This window comes from Oryzias melastigma, linkage group LG17 (genome assembly GCF_002922805.2).
Source record: "Oryzias melastigma strain HK-1 linkage group LG17, ASM292280v2, whole genome shotgun sequence".
In the NCBI taxonomy this organism is placed as follows: domain Eukaryota; kingdom Metazoa; phylum Chordata; class Actinopteri; order Beloniformes; family Adrianichthyidae; genus Oryzias; species Oryzias melastigma.
The window spans coordinates 11,293,820-11,314,035 of NC_050528.1; the positions used below are offsets into that span (position 1 = coordinate 11,293,820).

General features: G+C 39.4%; 1 protein-coding gene across 16 annotated transcripts in view; it reads left to right on the forward strand.

The window, feature by feature from the left end:
* Positions 1–20,216, forward strand: part of mbnl1 (muscleblind-like splicing regulator 1) — a 46,830-nt gene that overhangs the window by 20,507 nt on the left and 6,107 nt on the right. For 11 of the 16 annotated variants that reach the window (XM_024273877.1, XM_024273879.2, XM_024273883.2 and 8 more), the window contains 6 exons: positions 1,582–2,539; positions 15,676–15,846; positions 15,951–16,169; positions 17,227–17,466; positions 18,444–18,497; positions 19,604–19,757. In XM_024273877.1, the coding sequence (XP_024129645.1) occupies positions 2,366–2,539; positions 15,676–15,846; positions 15,951–16,169; positions 17,227–17,466; positions 18,444–18,497; positions 19,604–19,757 (1,012 nt within the window). In that variant the 5' untranslated portion in view covers positions 1,582–2,365. Of the gene's footprint in view, positions 1–1,136; positions 1,363–1,581; positions 2,540–15,675; positions 15,847–15,950; positions 16,170–17,226; positions 17,467–18,443; positions 18,498–19,603; positions 19,758–20,216 lie in introns of those variants that run through there. The other 5 variants (XM_024273892.2, XM_024273894.2, XM_024273889.2 and 2 more) reach the window with 2 other exon arrangements.

Sequence of the window (20,216 nt, forward strand, 5' to 3'; positions counted from 1 at the left end):
TGGCGAGTAATCTTGGAGCTATCTAGCTGTACAGTTTTGAGCCAAATATCTGCTCAAACGAGGACAATGAAGAATTTTCTTCATCCCAAATATGCTTTATTCCCAAGTGCATTTTTTTGTCTGCTCCTGATTCACATCAATTTAAATGAAGAAATACCCAGAAATGCTTTTTTAATCCTTATTTTCTTTATGTGCGTGTCCTCCATTATGAGAAAAAAGCTTAAAAACCATGTTAAATGCACCAAAAACAGAGTTTTCTTTAAAAATTGAAATTCTTGAACCTTCCCGGCATTATGTATTCTATCACAGATGATTTGCTCACAGTGTGAGCTCGTGTATGCACTTAGGTCTGTGTAGATCTGCGAGTGTGTTTGCAGCTCATGTTCATGTCTTTCAGCAGCACTGTTTTTGCTGCAGGGGTCATCCAAGGTGAAAATAAGCAGTTTGTCCTTCCTGTCTCTTGCTTGCCTTCCCTGTCCTCTGCAGGGTCACGGTGGCCTGCCTGGGCTGCTCTGCCGCAGACTAATGCAGTGTTGCAAGCGTTGTAAAGCTAGTCGTGGTTCGTTGCATTGCTGAAGGTGCGCGTGTTTTCTTTTTTTCTGGGGAAAGCGATTTCTCTGCACAGGGTGTGGTGACTCATGCTGTTTGTGTGATAAGAGCAGAACGGGCCCCTGGGAGCCCAATCATGCAGATTCCCCCCATCAATTGAAGTACTGCACAATGAGTACATCAAAAATAGAAACAAAGTCTGAACAGAAACACATCATGCATTTACAATGCACATTACGATGCTTTTTAGCAAAAAGGAAACTTTTGTAATTTAACTAAGACGTTCATATCTAGAAATAGTTCCCCAAGAACGCCTTATTTGGGTTCTTTATGACTTGTTGTGTGACACATTTATTTTTAATCTGCTCAGAAAGCAACAGGTTGTCATAGAAATAGTAGACATGGTGTTTATTTCAGTCTGCGTCTCTGTTTTTCTCCAGCAGCGGGCAGGTCAGCCGCCTGTTGGCTCCTCCCCTGCTCTCACCTGGCCCTCAGCCCAGAATGTTGCTGCAACTCCGCTCGCTCTCATTGGTTCCCCCCTTTCACAAGACTTTGCATGAAAGGAAATGACTAACTTCTTCTCCTTCATGCCCTGGCTCAACTTCCCTCTTGCTTTCGCTCACTTCTTTTTCTTTTCACCACTAAACACATTAGCAATGGTCTCCCCTGCTTTTCTGGATATGACACAGGATTTGATCTAGTTCTCTCGCGTCGCCCAGAAGAGGTGGAAAGTTGTGAATGGCTGCTTTGTGCTTTTTTTTTTTTTTTTGTGAGTATGATTTCAGTGGCGTGAAGAGCATGTGCATGCCCGATGTGAGTCTCGAACGCAGCACAGGGCAAAGGTTTTATTTGTTTGAGATGTGAATTTTTAGCATTTTTACACATTTTCCACAGTGTTGCATCGAATTACTATAGTAGACAATAAAAAAAGCACAAGATCAGGAGATCTTTAATAAGCAAACATAATTATTTAGTTTTATAATTGCACTAATCATTTTGTCTCTCCTTTGTTGTATCTCCCTCTCTCCTCAGAGGAAGTGCCTTCCCTGATGTCTGCTGCAGCTTTGACCTGCTTCTCCAGCTGAAGCTCCACCCTCCCCCCTGCCTCGCTAGCTTGCTGCCACAGTAACACGAGTGCAAGGACAGCAGCCACACCATCCTTGCAGCCTCTGCTCAACGCGGTTCTCTCTCTTCTACCATCACCATCCACTGCACGCAGTCAGGTTCCAGCCTCAGATCCTCCCATCAGACGGCCCCGTGGCCAAACCCCACCAGCTGAACCAGCCTTACCACTGCAGCCCTGCACACCACTCGGCCCACACAGCATTTTTTAACCTTCGCCTTCAACCCTAGAAGCCTCCACTGAGTCCTCAGTGTCTTTAACCTCTCTGAAGCAGACTTCACCCAGACTGCCACCATTGTTGCCTGCTTCACAACCTGACCGCAGGGCTCACACACCGGCCCGCCATTTTTGCTTGGGAATGCTGTAGATAAGGTCGTTGTGTATGCAATAAACAGCGACGGCCAAGCGGAGAGAGATAACTTTGGAGGATTTGTTGTTCCTTAGGTTTTTGTTAGCTGCTGTTTGATCAAAGAAATGAACCGTTAACATCAACAGCAAATGTCCTGCAACATTTCACCTTGGAAAAGGAGCCCTCCCAATCTGTAGGAATTTCATATTTTTGTTAATCATTTCAACTCTTTAAAGGAAACACTGAAACGACACCAAGACAATAAATCGGATTAATTAGAGCTACTTTATTTACACGTGAACACATCTCTGCTAGGAATCTTTTTTTTTTGTCAGTGCACCACCATGGCTATGAACATAGCACACATCCGTGACACAAAGTGGCTGACTCTAGAAGTTTGCCGAGAGTTTCAGAGGGGCACATGCTCTCGCTCCGACCAAGAGTGCAAGTTTGCTCATCCGGCCAAGAGCTGCCAGGTGGACAACGGACGCGTGATCGCTTGCTTCGACTCACTGAAGGTAAGACGGTAGCAGAAAGTCAGCAGCATATCAAAACAGGTTGACAAGTTTAGGAAATGGTTGCAAACTGGAAACAGTATGCACCACTGAACCGTAGCGTGTAATTAACTTATTCCTGCCAATCATAATCACAAAAAGAGGAAATTGTACTTTTTTAAAGGAAATCTTTAAGCTTCTTCTGCTTATGGAACAGAATGTAATGTACCAACATTTTTTAACTCAAAGACTATTTTTAAAACTAGACATGTTTCTAGTTTAAACATTAAGAAAAAGTTTTACAATTTTCTAGCTTTTTCAAAGATTAGCACGAATAAGTGAAGGAGTCATTTTGAGGTCTAGAGTACATCACTTTTCAACAACTAGAGAAGAACAAGATGATAACATCGCCATTTAGCTCTCATTCACCTCAACCGCTTCCTGTGCTAAAGCCAGTACGAGTGAGTGGCTGGGGTGGTTCTGTGAGTCTCTATCTGCTCTTTCATGTGTTGTGCAAACTGGGGGGGGCACCGAAAGAACTTTCTGCAGTAATCCTCCACTTTTTTGTGTCGCTGTGAAAAAACAGGCACTCCCTCTGTCTTTCTGTTCCATTGTTTAGACCTATCCAGACTGGCAACCCAGTTTGAAAAACCCAGATGTTTAAAAGCCTGATTGTGCATGGTTTGCTACGGTTGTTGAGTTTTACACCTGCAGACTCTGATGCCTTGTGTTCATTGACTGTTTCTGAGCGGGGTGGAATTCAAATTTGTGTCTCCAGCTGTGTGTTTTGGTGCATTTAAAGTTATTTCTAAACCTGGGTGTGGACAGTAGAGTTGTGTCCGGCTTATTCACTTAGGAATAAGTTTGAGTTTTGGTCTTTATTCTGAATAATAGTTCATATTTACAACATTTGTTTTTTTTTTTGTGGTTGTTTGTTTTGCTTTTTTTTAAATAAAGGTTTAATTTTAAAAAAAAAAACGTAATAAATAGGAGGATGTAAGGGTGCTTGGTAAAGGGTACTTAAGATGCATTTTTATTTAAAAGTAGTTTTTAAAATGCTGTGTAATGCATCTTTTTCGGAAAAAAACTACATTTTGTGATAAGTACATTTTTTCATGCATTCTCACCCTGTGTTTAAATGTATTTATTAATCTTACTTTTAGTTTTAAATGAAAATGATTTGTCTTTTTTTTATGTGTATCAAATTTAATTAGTTAAAAAAAATCGTTAAAATATCACAATTTAAGACAGTTAAGAAATAAAACACAATGAAAGTATTTTCTAATTAAAATTTTGTTTCATTTTTTCTGTTTTTAGTGTTTCAGCTTGTAGACAACCCATTCGAACTTTTTTTGTTTTGAATTGAACTGAATAGACACAAAAAATGTGCCCTTGCACTGGAGGAATTAGGCTAAAAAGTATTTATTGAGGTGCATATTGAAGAAAAAAACTTTTTCAAAATGTTGGCGAGTCAAACAAACTGGAACTCTGCTCTGAAGTGCTCGTCACATTCGTTGCTGATCATGAACCCCTCACTTTAGCACGTCGGACAGGGAAGTGGAGCTTTTTACAAAAGGCACGGCGACCTGGATGCATGCACGTATGTTTAGTTTGCTAATCAATTTAACCTGGAGGTCACCACCAGAGAGGAGTTGCCGTCAGATATATTTTAGCTTTTGAAAAGTGGCTTATTTTAGTAGTTTGGTTTCATTTCCCAGTAGACCGAAGCCATTAATGGCGGTGGTTTGTGCTTTTTTTAACTCCTTGCCCCATTTTTTTTTCCACTTGTAATGAAAAACAGCAGATTTTAAATCCAAGATTGGGAACAAAGGAGCAAAGAAAGTTTTGAAAATCAGAAAGTGAAATCTTTAAAAAAAAAAAAAAAAAATTTAAAATGTGAAAGAACGATTAAAATCACTTTTTTTTGCACAGACCATTCAGTAAATGATCAGCTGTCCTACTTCACTTTTACACAGACTGAGCTGTGGAAATAGGACAAACTCTCTGAAGAGTTGTGTTACACAAATACATGTTGCTCCTCTTTACTAGTCCTGCACACACTAGTTCACCCTTTTGGACACGTGCGCAGGCTTCTTGCCCATGAGAGAGGATCGACCTTCTTCTTGAGAAGTGTATAATTAGAACAGGTCTCACATGATCACCAGCACATAGCTGAGCAGGTCACACCCAAACCAAGTCATTTCCCCCCACATCCACTCTATCTCCCTTTGCTCTGCAATTGAAGAATTTTACAGAAACAGACATGGAGAACAAGCACATGAAATAACCATTTTTCTTTGTCAAGTCAGAAAAACTACTGAAAATAGCTTCATTATTTTAAGAAGAAATTAAAAACATGTGGCTGATTTGTCCCTTGGGGTAATTAGATCCAAATATGCATCTGACCAGTGGGGTTATAACCTCAGTGAGTCTTTTAGTACCAATATGTCAACTCTTGATCGATGTATATGTGGGCGCTCGCTGGCCTTAGACTTGGCCTTAACCCCGCTGCTCAGCCTTTTTTAGGTGACTGTCTATCTGGTTGGTGCAGCACAGACAGCTCAGCTATGTTGAAGCAAAGTAAATATTTGGAGAAGGATAATAGCGGCATGGACTTCCAGATTTCAAGTCAGCTTGTAACTCGGTCAGTTGATGATTAACAGATAGTTTAACTTCATTGCAATGATATAAATGTAAATAGATGCTTATGGCGGGTTATTTTTGCATGATCTGAGAGTTAGACTGTCCCTGAATTTGTTTTTTCTTCTTATAAATCTCATTTCTTAGTGGATTTTGAAAAATAATCTGCCTAAGGACCAAATATAATTGTTGTGTCAATGATTTCTTAATTTGAGTAAAACTGCAGAAGCAGCTAGTTCCCCAGATTATGACAGATGGATTGTGGAGTAATGTGGGATTTTATCTTCTTTGAATGAACTTGTCGTTTCTTGTTTTTAATTCTTGTTTGGCTCCTTCTTCATTCCCCGCTCAGTCTGTGTTTTTTTTTTTTTTTTCCTCATTTATGTTAAGACCACACCCGTGCCCTTACTGCAAGGTTCACATTACAACCTGCTACCATCCCCCCTCACACACACACTTAAACACTCAAAGTGAAAGTGCTCAAGATAAAAAGATGATCTAGTGCCTATATTTATGCTGTCGGAAAACACATGCAAACGTTTTCATGGGTTGATTCACTTAGTTAAAAGACTTTCTGCAATTTTTTACTAATTTTGTCTGACTTTTTAGATGTATATGGACTTCCTCCCCAGTACTGGCAGCTTAGTTTCGTAAGAACATTAAGGAAGGGTCTACAGATAAAGAAAAGCTTGTGCTGGTGGAAAGATCAAATAACTTGATATGATACTTTAAATGGAAGCTAAAACTCATCTTTTATAAGAACTTAAAAAAACATTTTTTGTGTGTGTAAGTTGTAGTTATTTGCATAGTTTGGCCAGAGGTGCATCTTAAGCCGAATCCGAATTCTTCCATTACGGCTTCTCCCTTGATGCCCCAGACCCGTATGGGAGGAGCTACTGCCAAATGTTTTTAGTCTGATTGCTACATGGAAAACTGGCTATGCCTTATTTACAATGCATGACAATGTTGAGAGATCATGTTTATTTATTTTAAAGAGCTCTACAAAAGCATCAGTAATCACGTCCCCATGTCTGGGTTCATCAGATCATTCAGGCATTAAGCTTGGCGGTGTTGTTCCGAAGCACCACAAAAAATGAAAAATTCAACGGATTTATTCTTTTTAAGTGATACAAAGAGTTTAGTTGATTTGTTAACATGTTCTTTATGCTATGGTTATATGTTGTGCCCACACATTCTCACTCCAAACTCGTCAGATATGGACGAATGGTTCGGGCCCCCTCTGCGTCATTTTTTTACATTTTGGTTGTCCCCAACTCATAATTTTTTGACGTGCTGACTGTTCCCATTAAATCACGGATCCCCAACCCTCAGGACGCGATACAGTATGCAAACCTGGTACCGGGTTAGGGTTAGGATGCCGTTACTGGTCCGCCCTCCAAAGGTTGGGGATCCCGGATTAGCATATACTGTACATTTTTCTTTGTCCGTGACCTGGTACCAAGTGGCCCTCAGACCAGTTCTGGTTTGCAGCCTGGAGGTTTGGGACCCCTGATTTAATGGGAACAGTCAGCACGTCAAATAATGACGACTTGGGGACAACCAAAATGTCAAAAAAGTGACGTGGAGGTCGCCCTAGCCATACGTCCATATATAACGAGTCAGGAGTGAGAATGAGTTTGTTGCACAAAATATTCAATCCAAGCATCATTGTGTTACGGTAGTGAAGTCTACATATTTTGAGTCTACTTTTGTGATCTATTCCAGTATCCTATGTGCCATCCTTGGTATGTTGACGTTGAATGGGGTCATCTGGACCCCACAGGACACTGCGCTGAACTTCTTTTTTCAATGATTTGTTATTTTCACTGGTGTCTGTGGCAGACATGAAATGTTGAATCCCTTAGCTGTTTGACATAAACAGATTAACGTTCCTCTTTGTTTCTTGTCTAAATGTTTTTGTTATGAGATTTACAGTTTAAAGATTAATGCGCAGGATCTAAATCTGCTCATTGAAAGTTGTCTTCAGTGACTTTTCACCAGAAGTTAGAAACTAAGAAGCCGAGATGGAGAGATGAGTAAAAGGGTGAGTTTTGTCACAGGGTTTGGCCCCAACCAAAGCATACATGTTCTCAGGCTGAAGGTTTTGTACATAGTGGTGTCATCTGTGTTTGTTTGTAGTAGCACATTGTTAATCTTCTGCAGTAAGGTTCAACCAGGCAGGGTTTTTTTCCATCCATCTCTTCTCTGCAGCTTTTCAAGACGCATTTCACTTATTTTTGTAGATGTGCTTCTTCCTTTCTGTCCCCAGACATAATAAGCAGCACCTTTATGATAATTTTGTCGTAGTATGCTGGTTCTCTCAGGTGCTTTTATCCTGACTTTTCATGCTGGGGGATTACAACCCTGGTCTCTGCACTCTGAGCCTCACAGAGCCGCCTCTGCTCCGTCTCTTTCATGGTGTGTGCATCCTTGTCACATCAGCGTGGTTTAGCATCTTGTCTCTGAGCTTATGCGGCGGCGGATCAGCGACAAAAGTCTTTTCTTTTCAGTGTCAGCCGTCCCTGTCTCTCCGTCACACAGGGCCCATTTATAACCGCGGTTATACAATGATTGCTGTCTTTTTAACGTACAGATCAATTAGACGGCTTCAGTTAGCCTTTTAGCAACAGTGATTTCCTCACAACCTGATAGGATTAAGAGCATCAAAATTGTCATATTTTTTAAAAGCAGTTTATGAAAAAGTATTTGGTATGAATGAAATAATGCTCTCAGCGTTTCCTGGTAAAATGCATTGATTTGCAAATGATCTTGACTCTTCATGAATAAATAAAAGTTAAAATAGAATACACATCTTGAAATATAAGACATGTATATAAATTATTTTAGTACTAAGTCAGCAAAATTATATCTATTCTGACCCAAAATGACCCAAATATAAAAGTAAATCTGTTTAAATTAGCTAAAAAACATTAACTTTCTTGTTTTCCTTTGAGCTTCTAAACTGTTTTTTTCTGAAGATTCTGACTGTCTTTTTTCACAACTCTTTCATTACCACTCATTTGTCATGTTGACAGACATACGGTACATTCAGGCTACTATTATACTCCCATTAGACAAGTGAAAGAGGAGCTTGAGGGCAGCTTGGGGAAGCTTTGCAGTTTAGGCACAACTCTCAGCATATTTCCCCTTTGCCTCTCCCACATGCCAGCTGTGAAGTTTACATTTGCACAAGTTAGCTCTATCGAAGCTCAAAGAGTTGATTACTGTTTCTCCGTAAAGCGGCTAGTAGTAAATGAAAAGCAAAAGAAGAAAGGTTTCTTTCATTTAATGAAACACTATCGTAGCTTCTAATTTAAATAGTCGATTTGTTTGATTCTTGGTATAGATTACAGCCTTGTTAAATTAAACTTGTTCTGTAGAAATCAATGCTCAATTCAACTGCTACACAAGATTGTTTTTTTTTTAATGAGCTTTTTTTCTTTTATGTGAAAAATAGAGATGGTTTTTATTTATTTTAAACTTATCTATGTATTATTTGGAATCATTTAATGATCAATTCCATTATACATACATGTTTCCTCCAGTATAAATCAATAAAATATGATATAGTTTATATGTTCTGCCCCTCCTACCACTTAATTTCATAAACTTAAATGGTAAAAATCTTACTATTTGGTTGATATGTCATCAGCGGAGTCATGTGATGTTTGGTATGGTGGCCTCAAAGGGACACACTTCCTGGTTTCAATCTCATCTTCCATTTTTAACTGTGATAGCATCCAGTTTAAGAACAACCCTAAAATCAAGGGGGAAATAGTTGAAAACTATTCTGTTAGAAGAGATTATGTCATGCAAAAACAGGATTAGACTAGTTTACAGAAAGTATGGATCAGATAACAGGCTGCAAATGGGATTACTTTAATGCATATTAGATTAAATCTGCTATTGCTGCGAGCTTAATTAGTCATGTTCTCCATTGACCCGAAGTTGAAAGATTTTCTGTTATTAATGATTCCCGAGTGAGTAAAAATGTACCTTTTTATTTAAAATAATGGATCAAGAAATCTGAACAAACAGTGAAATGCTTCCTTTAATCAGTTCATCAATTCAAAGGAGAGCATGCTCTACACCAGGGGACTGCAACATTTAACATTTCTCACCAACCACAACTCAGCAGGAGCCACAAAGTCTTACAAAAATAAGACACTCCTTTATATTTATGTTATTTTTACTATTATGATAAAAATCAACAAATTACTGTTTTTGTGCATAAATTAAACATAAACTTTATGAGAATAATGGCATTTTTCCATATATGAAATAACTTTTGACACTACTCCCTTTCAAAATAAAAGACATACTCTCATATCAATGCACAAAATGTTGTACTAGGTACTTTAATGTCAAGAGTAATTTAAAAAGACTATATACAGTTTATTTTGCAGTTTTTGGTGGAAATTCATAAACTTAGCGGTGTAGAAATAATTCAGAGCTAGTTGGTGACCCTAACTGTGTTTTTCGGACCGTATGGCACAATTAAAACCCTTGAAACAGTCCGCTTTCTAATCCGGCGAGTGTGAATCCCGATTGTGCTCACTCAAGTTCGGTGGTACACGGCGGGTCAATCTAAATGTTTTAGTGTGACTATGAAGTTGTAGCGCTTGATTGATTGTTGGAGCATTATGGGTACCATAGTCAGGAGCCTGGTGGAGTGATACGTACTACTCATTAAGAAAAATAGGCCACTTTTTAAAATGAAAAACATTTCAATCTCCTTCAACCAGAGAGCCACAATGGAGGGGTTAAAAACACCACATGTGGCTCCGGAGCCTCAGGTTGTTGACCCCCTGCTCTACACTAACCTTTTTTTATGATTATTTTTTTCAATCTCCATCTTATAATTTCATTGATATTCATATCTGCTGTGATAAAGATAATCTATCATCTAAAATAATCATGTGCTGCTGCAATCTCATCTTTTTTTTTGTTTAAAGATCTCTGATTTTTTTTAAAAATCTGCTTTTAAGCCACATTCTTGAGATTAGCGACCAGCTTTGTCATATTATAAACACTAGCATCCTTACTGACACCACCCCCCCTGTTGCCGAGGCCCCGTGACTGCCGCACAGCAACTGTTGTTTTTCACTCCCTCTGGAAACGGGAGCTCAGGGATGATTAAAACGAACATTCCTAGACTTCTTGTATTCACACTCTGAGCAGTTTATGAAGCGCTGCTGAACAAATCCATACCTGCCTCATTACTCTGTTACTGCTAATAAAAATAGGTAAGAGAGTAACCTGAAAAGCCCTCACTGGAAAAGTGGCACATCGCTGAAGAGGGAATGTAGAGAGATGGAAAAAAACTGGGTTAAATAGAATCACATGAAAGTGTATTTGTGTTAAAAAAAAAAAAAAGATGGCTTCAGAGAAACAGGGCATGTCAGGAGAAAAACAAGGAGCTACTGAGGGTGGAAATCTTATGAGCATTTCTGAGAACTCTCTAAATGTAATATTTGTAAATGTGTGTAAGAATAAAAATACTGTTTGCAGTTGATAAGAACAGGTTCATATTTTCAGGTGTGCCAACGCTCACTTCAACCCCAAGCTTTAGGCTATATTCAAAAACTATATGATGAATGAAAAAGGCTAATATGAATTTTCTCTGGACATTTTCCAGGCTTTACCTTATAAATCGGGTAGAGCTCTCATTTAAAAAAGAGATTTATAGTAGAATACATGCCCTGCAGCGTTGAAAAGAGCCAACATCTGGCCAGGATGAAACTTTCCAGAGGAGTTTTTTTTTAAAAGCCTGAGAGCACCGCTTATTGAAAGTTATATTATATTTTGGTTTTGGGTGACTTTTGGGTTCAAAATAACCTTTTTCTAACAATTGATAAATCAAAACTAAAAATAAAGTAACTTTTATGGAAGAAGAGTAACTTTTATGCTAGTTTTTATCATTTTTAGTCATGATACTAACTTTTGTGGGATTTTTATCACTTTTTAAATGTACTCTGGCAGTAAATTTGACTATAAATCCATATTTAACCCTTTAACATCGAAACTCCAGTGTTTAAGTTGTTTGATTTACTGTAACTTTTTAAACTGTTAACACGATCAACATAATTCCAGTTGAATTTGAAAGAGAAAAGCGGCTCGCTTTTCTCACTTACATTGATCGTCATAACGGTTTAAAAATTACAGTATGTTAAAGATTTTGCGATAAAGCGTCACAGACGACGCCTGAGGTGTTAATCGAACTGAAGCATGCACAAGTGAATCAAAGTTGAATCGATGTTTTGGCGTTGATACTCACCCCCTTTAAGTTGAACTTGTGGTTCAGAAATGCTGTTATCATAAAGTCTCTCGCTCCTCCATATCTCTGAGCAGCACAGCGTAGATCAGTGCGCACATTGAAACCCAGCAGGGAGATATCGACATAATCACAAGTATGACTGTGTGTTTATCCTCTGCTAAAGAAAAGGAAGTTTAATAAAACATCCCCACATTTCATGCAACTGCTTCTCTTCTGACTACTCTATTATTGCTTTTATTTGATCTGACCATTATGTTTTTTACTCAAACTATCCCTAAGTTAGTTTAAATAAAATCAGAAACTAAGTACTAGTAGCAAAATGTTAGCAGATGTATCCCAGATGGGATATTAAATCTGAATATTTCCAGTAGGCTCGGTTATTTTTTCACACTTGTCTCATTTACTTATTTTCTCTCCGAGTTGATATTTATATTCTATCCTGTATTTGAGTGCACAGTAGACAAAGAGACCCACCACTGGGCCGGTTCCTTTGAGTCTCTGCTGCTCTCCAGCAGAACAAAGCTGCATTCACAGTGTGTAAAAGGAGAAAGGGCTTTCATCTCTGTAGATGTTTACAGCGAAGACAGGGCAGGGCGGAGAACAGTGTAGATTTACACGCTACCCCCAAGAAAATAATATTTTTCTATATATTTTACAGTATCTTGTTATGCAGAAGATTTACAGCCATTTATGTTCATCCTTCAAACGGAATTATGTCTAAAATTTCATTAGCAATACATTTTTGTAAGAAATGTAAATGAGATGGGTAAAGGTAGAAATGACACAAAATTATAAGAGACAAGTCTTGCATATGTTTTTGCTATCCATTTTTTGTAGTGAACTGCTGCAGCTTGACCTCTGCAGGTCACTGAATTATTCAGGGTAAAGGAAGAATGAATCTTCCTGCGACTTCAGTAAACTACATGCAGTCTCAAGTAAATATTTGAAACCTTTACCTTTAAAAAAGCTAAATATTAATTTAGTCTTAAAGCCTCATCATTTTTTTTGGATTGTTTGTTTTTTAAACACATAAAAATGTATTATTTTGCCATTATTTGGAAAGAAAATGCCACTAACGCCTAAACATTTAACGCATAACGATCAATTCACACACAACAAAATATAAATTGTTGTTTTTCCATATAAAATCTTGATTATGAACACACTTTGTTGGAAATTATTACACACAGATTTAATGTAAAGGTTGTAAGGAAAAAAACAGGAATATAATTATTTTTTACTCTTAAAACAGAAAAATCTAAGCAGAATTAAAAGTAAAAAAAGTGGCTTTCTAAAATAGTTCCTCAGCTTTTCCTTTGTGCTCCCCCACACTGAGACACGTGCATCCAAAAATCTTGCCACATGCTTCATACCTTTCCTTCAGAAAAGGATGGGATTGGGTCACACCCTGCATTCCTTGCACATTGGTTCACTGTTTGTGCAAATCCCACATACAGTCACAAAAGCAGGGTGTGTGTCTGACAAAGCGTTAAAGAGACAGTGATCGGGGTGGGACATGTTATTCCAACTTATCATCAAACAGCCTCCCCAGTAGCCGGGGGGTTCATTGTTCCTAATTTGACCTGGTTTTGGCCAGCAGAAAAAGGGAACAATCCCACTGTTAATTAAAAAACTAAAGTATCACAAGGATCAAGTATAAACAATTAAAATTAGTAGATTGGCAGAAGATTGTAAAAAAATAAACAAATTTACCAATAATAATGTGCACCAAATTTGGTGAAAGGATTTTACATTAATCTGTTGTTACATTTATCTGTTGTGTTCCAACTTTTATGGTTTAAAAATTATAGCTTTAAAAAACTCTTTTCTAAAGCTGCTTTATCCCTTCTGTGGTAATGGCGTTGCTGGAGCCTATCCCAGCTGTTGTTGGGCAAACACAGGGTACTCCCCAGGTGGGTCACCAGTCTGTTGCAAGGACTATATTAAATATGCAATATAGATTGTTAAATTATTGAGCTTATAGAGTCTAAAGTTTACAAATAATTGTTTTAAAATTATTTATATTCTGTATTTAATAATTACAGAACTCCCAAAATTTGAAGTAAAAAAAAAAAAAAGATTCTGCTAAATAATTGGTGCTCACCAGATAGTAACCAGGGGAAAAAAAATTGTTTCATCAGTTACTATCTGGTGTGCACTAGTTAATAATCAGATTTTTTTCTATATTAATTTTTAGAAATAAAAATGTTTTAGTTATTATCTGGCGTGCACAAAATGTTTCTTTTTACTTTTATAGGATGAAAAACTAATTTTTTTTTTAATTTTTTTTTTTTTTTAGTTTGATGTCCCTTTTGGGACTCCGTAGATATTTCCTGATTGTAAAGTAGAAAAAAAATCACCTCAAACACACACAAATAAATCAAAATATAACTCTACTTTGACTATTTTTTGCTGATTTGTAAGTAAATTACTGTAAAGCGTATGCCTTTATAATGAACATCATTTGTTTCCACAAAAAAAAAAAAAAATGACCTTTTGCAATTTGCAGTACGAATGAAAACAAACCCACACATGTGATAAAAGACCCCCTGAGCTAACCGTTGCCGTGGAGCCAGCTGTTTAGCTGTAATGTCATATCTGCCTGCAATCAAGCAGAATCTGGGAGTCACAGCGTAGGAGGTGCCCCTCTGTTGCCGTGGACACCATCTGTAGCTACACCTCAAGGCCACTGATGTCACAATGATAGACGCTGAACTGAGGAGCGACATCTTCCTGTCTTCTTTGTTTGTGTCTGAAATTCCCTCTCTCCTCCCAGTATCAACAGATCGTCGTCTCCAAATTTCTAAAATGTTCGCTCTGAATCGCCGTTGCTTTCACTCTCTATTCTCTTCACGAAGGCTGACGTTTTCTCCTCAGGGAGCTGATTTTTTTTTTTTTTTTTAATTCAAAATGTCTGCCAGTGGTTGTTGGCGGGCATTTACTTTGAATGATTCTGATTGGAGTAAAACGGGTTACCTGAAATACTCACACACACGCAGCTGCTTGTGCTTATCTAGCGGCCGACAGTTGGGGTCATTTGCGGCGAGTGTAACATTATCTTTTATGCCTTTACAACCACCCCTGGCTTCACATAAACATGCACACTCCCCAGCCCCTCTGGATATCAGTCTGACTCTCTGGACCCATGTCAGAAGCTGCTTTGAACTTTTCCTCTTTTCACCCCAACACCGCAAGTTCTCTTTTATCTTGTTTTATTGGATTCTGAAAAGCAATACATGTATTATGGAGATTTGTGAAGCATTTGCGTTTTCCCCTAAAACTGCATAGCTGTGAAAAATGATGCATCCTTTAGAACTTCAGGTGAATATCCAGCTTGCATTCTGGAAACAACCCCAACCAGGTAACTTCAAATGAATTATAGCAGACATCCGAGAACAAGTGGACAAAAAAAAGCATTAAAAAGGAAAAAAAAAAAGATTCCAATCTGTCCTTTGAACACGTTTGATGCTCCAGTGTCAGTAAAAAGTGAAGAATATGGAAAAGCAGTATGAAGTCATGACCGAGAACAGAAATAAATCCCAAAGAGGCCGGCGCTGTCAGCAGGGGAGAGCAAAGCTGCCACAGTCACATCAGCTGTGCCACTGGGCTGAAAGCAAATACGTCTTTCCTGCACTCCCCACTTGTTTGTGTGTTAGTGTGTGTGCTCTCGTTTCTGCATTAATCATTTCTGCCACCTGTCATACAAACATGGTCTTAATGAACGTGCTACAAGCGTTCTAGTTTACACAAATATGTGTCTGACCTCTTCCTGTTTGGCAACAAAAAAAGTAAAAGTGGGTTTTCCCAGCAGACAGTGGAGAAATATTCAGACTTGTGACCCCTGGATGACTGTCGATACGATATAGACAGATCATATGAGTGGACGGTATTTTTAGAGGCAGTTAGACATGAAGCTGAGCTTGACGTCTGGAGCGGCACAGACCCGTGTCAGTCATGAACCCCAGGGGGTCATGCACCGACACACCAACAAGCACACACACACCTCCCAGCTATAGCTAACAAAAATAGCAGCGTTGTTAGAACAATTAGTGAGACAGATCCTGATATTGAGTCTGATAGTTTACAATTCCTTCATTTTTTGAATATATTTTTAAGTAAATTTGTATTTTTATTTGAGCCTGCACATCTAAATCTAGAATAAAACCTCTGCATAGAACTTTTATTTTGTTGATTGTTGTTCAGTCTGATGTTAAGAGCCGACACTTTCTCGTTTCCCTTTCAGGGTCGATGTTCCAGAGAGAACTGCAAGTACTTGCACCCCCCTCCTCATCTTAAGACCCAGCTAGAGATCAATGGCAGGAACAATCTGATCCAGCAGAAGAATATGGCCATGCTGGCCCAGCAGATGCAACTTGCTAATGCCATGATGCCCGGCACACAGCTACCAGCCATGGTGAGAGGCCACGAATGCATGAACGACCTTTTCAGAGTTAATATAACTTTAAGATCTTAGTTCAGTGCTTGTAGAAACAATTTCCGTTTGTTTTTCCTCTGCAGCCCATGTTCTCGGTGACGCCAGGCCTGGCCACCAACGCCAGCGCGGCGGCAGCCGCTGCAGCTGCGGCCTTCAACCCCTACCTAAGCCCCGTGTCACCGAGCCTGATGCCTCCAGAGATCCTGCCCAGCACCCCCGTCCTCATGGCCTCCAGCCCCACTGTCAGCCAAGTCCCCAACGCTGCTGCAGCCCAGAAACTGCTGAGAACCGATAGACTGGAGGTAAGGAGAGAATCCTGCCTGCTCCGCCCTGGTCTCCCTTGACACTCAGTTTTAGAGGCGAGCACTTTATCCAGAGGAGAATCTGCTGCCTCCTCTGAAACAGTTCCTAACTCCTACAAGCTTAACTGTGCTAAGGTGGGACCATACTTTATCAGCCTAAAGAATTCTAACATCAAGTTTAATCTAAGAAGTTAGCATAAACCATGAAGTAAAACGGATATTAATGTGGTTTGACTTTATTTACCTTTAATCCTAGCACTGAACATATATTGAACTATATATTTTTACATAAAATTCCACAAAACGTTATCTTTTCAGATAAGAAACATTTTTATAAAGCTATGATTTGTTTTCAATGCAGCTAAAAATTTGTTTTTATTTAAATTCATATGTTTCCTATATTAGAATTGTCTTAGTTATGTCAATGTTTTTGCAGTAGATATTTCAAAGGAGAATGATGCCCCCTGCTGTCTACAATAAGAACTGCAACTGTCACGTTTTCATTAGAAAAAAAAATTTCAGTGAAATATTGCAATAATCAATATAAAGTACTGCTGAGGCCATATTTAATTACTATTTAAAAACAAACATGTAGTTTAGTCTTACTTTTGTTTTCCTCTTAAAAGTTTCGTAAATACCAAAAGTAAAGCACCATGAATTGGTTTGGGTTAAAACTGAGATACATTTGCAGTGCTTCATGTTATGATTATTTTTAGTTTTACTTTTGTGAAAAATGTATTAGTATTGAGATAATTATTAAGTCACAATTTTAAAGAAATAGTGAAATATTGTCTGGGATATATCAGGATACGTATCGTATTCCCAAACTCTTGCCAATACACACACCTACTTTTACATTTTTTGTACAAGTGAACATTTCTTATATTAGTTTATTTTTCTACAAGATCAATACAGATTTTATGTCCTATGAATTTTCTAATTGACAATTTATCGTCTTACTGAACTTGGTCATAAATGTTGATTAATAAAATGTGTAAAATAGCACGATGACTTGAGTTTGTTTGTTTACCTAGCTCCTCCCCTCTGTCTGCTTTAGGTCTGCCGGGAGTATCAGAGGGGCAACTGTGCTCGAGGGGAGGGCGAGTGTCGCTTCGCTCACCCCGCCGACAGCACCATGATCGAAAACAACGACAACACTGTCACCGTCTGCATGGACTACATCAAGGGTCGGTGCTCCAGGGAAAAGTGCAAGTACTTCCACCCGCCAGCCCATCTGCAGGCCAAAATCAAGGCTACCCAGCATCAGGTGAACCAGGCCACAGCCGCCGCAGCCATGGTGAGCACTCCGCACTAATGATTTCACTGCCGTCACAGCCTCGTGAGGAATGATAACCTGACATTAAGCATCACTGTTTTAGATTTCCTCTCTTCAGAGTTCATGCCCTGTGTCTCATGCTGACATTGTCAAAGTTGTTTTACCTTACCAATTGCAGCAAATTTCAGTTCCGCTTTTTGCCAGGTCAAACTTAAAAGTTCTCAGTTGGCTTCCATCTGGATGACGTGAAGAAGGACAGGACAATGGCACATTGTGACCCTGAAGCATTGTCATGTCAAGCGGTTTTTCTTCCACTGATTGTCTTGTTCCCTCTTCATGTCATACCAGACCACAAGGCAGAGAGTCCAGTTCCTCTTTGTTCATCTCTCTGGTGGCCCGGCCTTAATTATGACTCCATTGTTTCTGTGCTTCCTATCTATAACTTCTCTTCCTCCTGACATTAATAAAAGGGATTTGTTGTGCTTTCAGTCCTGTCCTGCAGTAACAGCACCGGTGAATAGTAGTGCAGCCACACTTGTTTGTCGATCATAGTGTTTTGTTTTCACATGCTCCTATTGACAGAGTGATACAGAGAGCTTGGGGGTGAATCATTGTAATGTAAACCGGACTATGATGTGCACAGTGAAAAGGCAGAACTAGGACATGAGCTCCCACTTAAAGCTGTAGAACTTTTTTTCTCATCGCTCTATCCATCCATTCCTGTGTGACAAAAACTAATGTAGAGGCGTAGTTACCTTTCACTCTCGATATGTAACTGGTCGTAGAGAGCTAGAGTCCACACTGTGCATGCCTTAGTCTTGTTATCCCCTTGTATATTGCATTCCAATGATTTGTTTTTTTATTTGTTTTTGTTTTTTCTCACCTATACCCAAACTGCACTGCTGCCCCCATGATGCACCTCTGCTTGCTGGTTTATGTTAATGCGCTTGAACCCCATTGGCCCATTGCCATCATGTGCTCGCTGCCTGCTAATTAAGACTCAGTCGGCTGTCAAATCACTGAAGCGACCCCTCGACGCAACCTTTGACCTGGTACTATGACCTTTCACCTTTTAGCTTGGCATGTGGCTTTGTTGTATAGCAGTGTCTTAACCAAACGTACCTAGCTGTCTTTGTTGTTGTTGTCTTACTGCAATGTAAGTTCTTTCTTCCTGTTGAGCTGACCTTAATGAGTGGTCAAATGATAGCGGCTTTCTCAACGTAAAAAAAGAAAAATTCTGAGTCGCAATCATTTCATCACTTGCAGTCAACTAACAAAAGTCAGTGAGGGCTAGAAAAGTAGAGCTGTACTTGGTGGCATGGCTTCAGGCTTATTTTTTAAATGTCCGTACTGTGAAGCTGTTCAGTCAAATGTGTGCATGTCTGTGTGGCTAGTGCATGTCAGATGGATATGGGTGGGCTAGGAGGAAAAGTCCTTTTACAACCATCCAGTAGGTCCCACCATAACTGGGTATCACAGTTCAAATGATAGTTCACTCATCATCAAAGATGCTGCTTAAGCCTCAAGAATGGCCTCACGCCAACATCAGAACCATTAGTGTTTGTCATGCAACTACAGCAAATCTCTTTCTCACGTTTCTTGGCCTTTGGCCATTTTTGACCCTTTTTCTCTCAAGAGTGAACCATCACTTAAACATGGCTTATACAGATTATCATGGAGCTAGCAGTGCAGCCTCCCTCTCTGTGCTTTTTACCTGTTCCACCTTGTTAGCAGCCTTATTGTTTTCATAGTTAATGCTTGCTTATGCTGCATTTTGTCAGCCATAGCCGTACAAAGCTAGTCAAATCAGATTCTGAATAAACGAATGCCTGTTAGCACATAGCTCCAGTAAGCACCATGCTTCTGCTTGTGTAGTATTTGTCAGATTGCTGCTTGCTTGCTACTGATGATATGATATTGTGATTGTTGTACACACAAAAGATGTTTTGACACCTCTCCTCGGATGTTCTCTAACGTATGTGCCTTTTTTTTTGTTTTCTTTTCTTTTTTTTTTTGCATCTTTCTAACACGCCTCTCTCTCTATTCCACACACTTCTCTCCCTGTCTTTCTGTCTGTCTGTCTATCTTCGCCTTTTTATCTTCTATCTCACTGACCCCACCCCCCACCCCATCCCCACCCCTCCATCTGGATGGGCAGGGCATCGCCCCTAGTGTCATGGCTCCCCTCCCAAAGCGGGCAGCCCTGGAGAAGGCCAACGGGGCCTCTGCTGTGTTTAACACCAGCATGCTCCAGTACCAGCAGGCCCTGGCCAGCATGCAGTTTCAGCAGCAGGCTGCTTTTCTCCCATCAGGTATGGACCAAACCATCACAAGTGCTCTCACCACCCAGTGGATGACTGGATCCGTCTACTTCTGCTATGCTGGCAGAGCAATATACGCATACATAGTATTGTTTTCTCCTAGTGTAAGGGTTAGATCCCGTCAGACCAGTGAAGATTTCCAATGTGTCATAATGCAGTTTAAAAGCTTCGTAATGTGCTTCATAATCTGTATGGCATTGCATGGCTAATGGGTGTTAGAGTGGGCTTTTAAGGTCTTTCTTCGTATTGCCTTTTCTGCATCACTGCATAGCTATCCGCACCTATTAGCAAATCACTTTAGCAGCAGAAAGATTAAGCTCTCAGGGTCGAAGGTTGTTTAATGGTCCCGGATGGTTCGGAGGCTTTTGCTTGGGCTTGGATGAATGGGAGTGGATGGCTTCAAGAACTGCACAATAGTTGGGTAACACAAATCAAAGCTCGGATTGCATA